At 43.8% G+C, this 3,990-nt stretch overlaps 1 protein-coding gene across 1 annotated transcript; it reads right to left on the bottom strand.

Moving 5' to 3' along the window:
• Positions 1-1,059: 1,059 nt before the first annotated feature.
• On the bottom strand, positions 1,060-1,905 carry LOC119308419 (40S ribosomal protein S16-like). Its single transcript, XM_037584548.1, has one exon. It carries the CDS (start codon positions 1,814-1,816, stop codon positions 1,367-1,369), a length of 450 nt encoding a protein of 149 aa, XP_037440445.1. The 5' UTR covers positions 1,817-1,905; the 3' UTR covers positions 1,060-1,366.
• Between the last annotated feature and the right edge of the window lie 2,085 nt (positions 1,906-3,990).

The following is a 3,990-nucleotide window of genomic DNA, read 5'->3' as shown; positions in this document are numbered from 1 at the left end:
ACAATGTTGCAGTGAGGTCACAAACCAAAACTACAATAGAAATTTGAAGCAATGACACAGGTCAAAAGAACAGAATAGCCCAAGAAATTGCAACACTTGTTTCAAACTGAACCTCAACACAGCAGTAGAATGCAAGCATACCAAATAGACTGGTAGCAGATAGTCAGGAATGGCAGCATTATTGCACTGTGTTGCTGAGCACCATTTCAGATGTGGATTTTTCTACTGTTTACGAACATTCTAAACTATAGTACCAATTTTAAAAACTAACCAAATGATGAAATGCTCTATCTAGGTAACTTAATTTAGAAATCACAGACATAGCATAGAACTAGCAACACGGTGATATGTGTTTGATTTAGGATTAAACTTATTCTGCTAAAATCAGTTACCATGTTTTTCCTATAGGCAGATACTAAGACATGTATGCAAGGAGCTACACTATGTTTCCATCAATCAAAACTTCTACTTATAGGCTAGTTAAACGAAACAGGAAGATGAACTAAACGTTATTTACAACCTATTATACTTGTGCTTTTGCTATAGATGATAACAAGCATCATTTGCTAGTTTTCTACTTGACATCATCAATATACACACAATATGCAACAGCCGAGTGCTGATATAGTTGAATACCAGTTCGCACAACATGCCCAGACAGATCACTCCTAACCAAAGATGTGCTGAACAAGAGCAAAATGGGCAATTCATAGTTGATCAAAATGATATTTATTTGCAACAATCTAATGAAACTGGAAACATAGCATCAATACAAGGTAATGATATCAAAATTCCTCAAATTGGGTATCAAGCAAAGTCGTATTCCAGCAACTACCCGATATCCTCAAACATCTCACGTCACATTCATATCATGGTGTCTAGACACGAGCCGGAACAAAGCATCAACATTCTAGAATTTGTGAGGTAAAGCACAGAAATCAACCGTATCATTCTAAGCAAATCAGTCTTATAATACTCTTATATAAATTATACTGAAGACTCAACGGAAGATGCAAAGAATAAAGAGCAACATGGACATTTCCTAGAAGATCAAAGTGATTGTATTTGCACCATTCAACTCATCCGGCTAACTTAAACACAACATCAGTCATCAGACAACATCATTTAGCATAAAACCGGACATAGCATAAAATACAGTGCAAGTACGCAACCATATCAAAATTCCTCAACATAGGTAACAAGTAAAAAACATAATCGAGCAACTACCCAGTAGTAGTCTTAAAACATCTGACAGCACATCATACCACAATATCTTGCCAAGGTCCGGAACTAATCATACGGAGTCTAAAACTGGGGAGGTAAAGCAGAGAAAACCACCCAATAGACAGACGATCCTGCATGCCAATCAACGGTAAGACTTCTGGAACCTCGCGCGGGCGCCGCGACCACCGAACTTCTTGGGCTCGCAGCGACGGGGGTCGGCGACGAGGAGGGTACGGTCGTAGCGGGCGAAGATGTCCTTGACCTCCTTCTTGGCGGCCTCGTCGACATACTTCTGGTAGTAGGCGACGAGCGCCTTGGCGACGGCCTGACGGATGGCGTAGATCTGGGAGGTCTTCCCGCCGCCACGGACGCGGATCCTCATGTCGATGTCCTTGAAGCGGGAGCGGCCGGCGAGCATGATGGGCTCGAAGGCCTTGAGGCGGAGCATCTCCGGGCGGATCAGCTCGATGGGGGCGCCGTTCACCTTGATGAGCCCGCGCCCTGGCTTGGTGTACGCGACGGCCACCGCCGTCTTCTTGCGCCCGAAGCACTGGACCGTGCCCGGCGTCGGGCGGGTGAGGACGGCAGCCATGCTTGCGGTGGTGCCTGGTGAGGGCGCGGCGGCGACGGCGGCGGCGGCGGGATCGGGGAGGAGCGGCGGCGGCGTAGGCAGGTGATTGCGAGGGGTGGGCGATTTTATACCTCGGAGGCGTTGGGGTTTAGTCAGTGAAGAGCTGCATGGGCCAAGATAATATGTTGGGCCTTCTCTCGGGCTAGTCATTTTGTCCTTGTGTTAGAAAGAAAACTACCGACCGCCAAGCGGCATTCCCTAAACGGCGCCTTAAGCGCCCATTTTAGGCATAGATGCAATCGGGCGCACACCCTCCCGCCGCACTGGGCCGGCCCACTTCTTTTTCCTGTTTTTGAAAACGCAAAAACTACTTTCTAGCGAGAACCATGTTTCGAACCAGGGATCTCACGACTGCAGGCGCGCTTGCCAAACCACTCGGCTAACCTACCAGTTCGGGTTAACTGACAGGCTTTTAACCTTTTTCTATTTTCTGTTTTCGTGGAAAGAGATTTTTCTGTTTTTCTTTTCTTTTTCTTTCTTTCTTCTTTTCTGATAAGCGCGAGATTTTTTTCAATTTTGTAACTTTATTACATATCAATGAACTTTCTTTCAAAATTGATGAACTATTGTCAAATTTGATGAATTTTGAAAAATGTTCAGTGTGTATAAAAAATGTTCATCATGTATAGAAATTTTGTTCAACATGCATTCAAAAGGAGTTCATCGTATTTAAAAAACTGTTCTATGTGTATTTGAATATTGTTCACCATACATAGAATTTTCGGACACGTACTGAACATTTTGTGAAAATATGTTGAACAATTTGCGAATACACATTGAACATTGTGTAATATATACTGAACAAAATTAAGAAAATAGTGAACAATTGTATCCTGAACATTTTTTATATCCATTGAACATTTTAAATAATACACGATGAACCTTTTTGAAACAATATGAATATATGTGTCGAACAATTTTTGAATACGCATTCAACTTTTAGTAAGAACGTTGAAAATTTTCATAATATACGATGAACATTTTTATGATACACGACGAACATTTTTATATGCAAAGGTGAACAATTTTCATAATATACAATGAACATTTTTCTTAATACAATGAAATTTTATGTAATACACAGTGATCTTTTATAAAATTTGGTGAAAGTTTTTGAATACATGAACTTTTTTCTAATTCGCGATTTTTTTAAAACTTATTTCAGATTTTTTTTTCTTTTCCAAAAAATCACGTCTTTCTAAATTGTTTTGTACCAGAAATAGTGCGGTTAGTGTTGTTGTTAAATTTCTCGCGCTGTAATGAATTACTAGGTTGTAATAGATGTACTGGTTAGGCACGCTGCATTGTAACTAAATGGCGCGAGATCGAATCCTGTTGGAGCAGCTTTTTTGGGAGTTTCATATTTTCTGCGTTTTCTTTTTGGCGCTACTACCTGCATGTTCGTGGGCCTGGCCCATACAAGGACCCGCGTGGGCGCCAGAAACTCCAACCGGCGCTGAAGGCGCCGGTTAGGAGCTCCCCCGCCAAGCCATCGGGAGCCGCGCCGGCCATGGCCCAACGGAGGTGGAAGATTTCTGGGCATGGGAGCTGACCGTCGTGGGAGATTTTCTGTCACGTCCTTTAATAAGATGCTGATCAAAACAAAGACCCAAAGGGAGAATTGGTTAGAGAATGTTCAGGGCCAGTCTGATATAGAACAAAACTTGATGCGCAGCATTCTATGGACATCATCATGTCAAGACACGTGTGACATCTACTTCACATATACAAAGATGAATCATCTCCTTTACACGTGCTCATTTGACCTCTTCAAGAATGGTATACTACTTGACACTTCTCCCGTGTGCATGCATAGGTTTTACCGGAGCTTCATGGATGTTGAGGAGGAGTGCAAGCGCCAAGGAACAACTACACCATCCGCGAGGGAAGCCTGGAAGCGACGACGGAAGAAACGGAGCTGCTGGAAGCTACAGCGGCCAGACATCCGGGCCAAAGGCCGGACATCCGGCGCCTGTGCAGCCTCCAAGGAGCTGCACCAACAGAGGACCGAAGCATCAACGGTCAGACATCCGGCCCGTGTGCCCAGACATCCGGCGCCTCAGCAACGCCCGGACATCCGGCATCCCTCCTGAAAATCCGGTATCCCCTATCCAGAGAAGGACTCGAACTGCCAC

Source organism: Triticum dicoccoides, chromosome 5B (assembly GCF_002162155.2).
Source record: "Triticum dicoccoides isolate Atlit2015 ecotype Zavitan chromosome 5B, WEW_v2.0, whole genome shotgun sequence".
In the NCBI taxonomy this organism is placed as follows: Eukaryota; Viridiplantae; Streptophyta; class Magnoliopsida; order Poales; family Poaceae; genus Triticum; species Triticum dicoccoides.
This window is presented reverse-complemented; position numbering and strand designations above follow the sequence as displayed.

Bases quoted from the DNA above. Each gene is read 5' to 3' on its own strand.
- LOC119308419 (XM_037584548.1), bottom strand. From the start codon at position 1,816: ATGGCTGCCGTCCTCACCCGCCCGACGCCGGGCACGGTCCAGTGCTTC.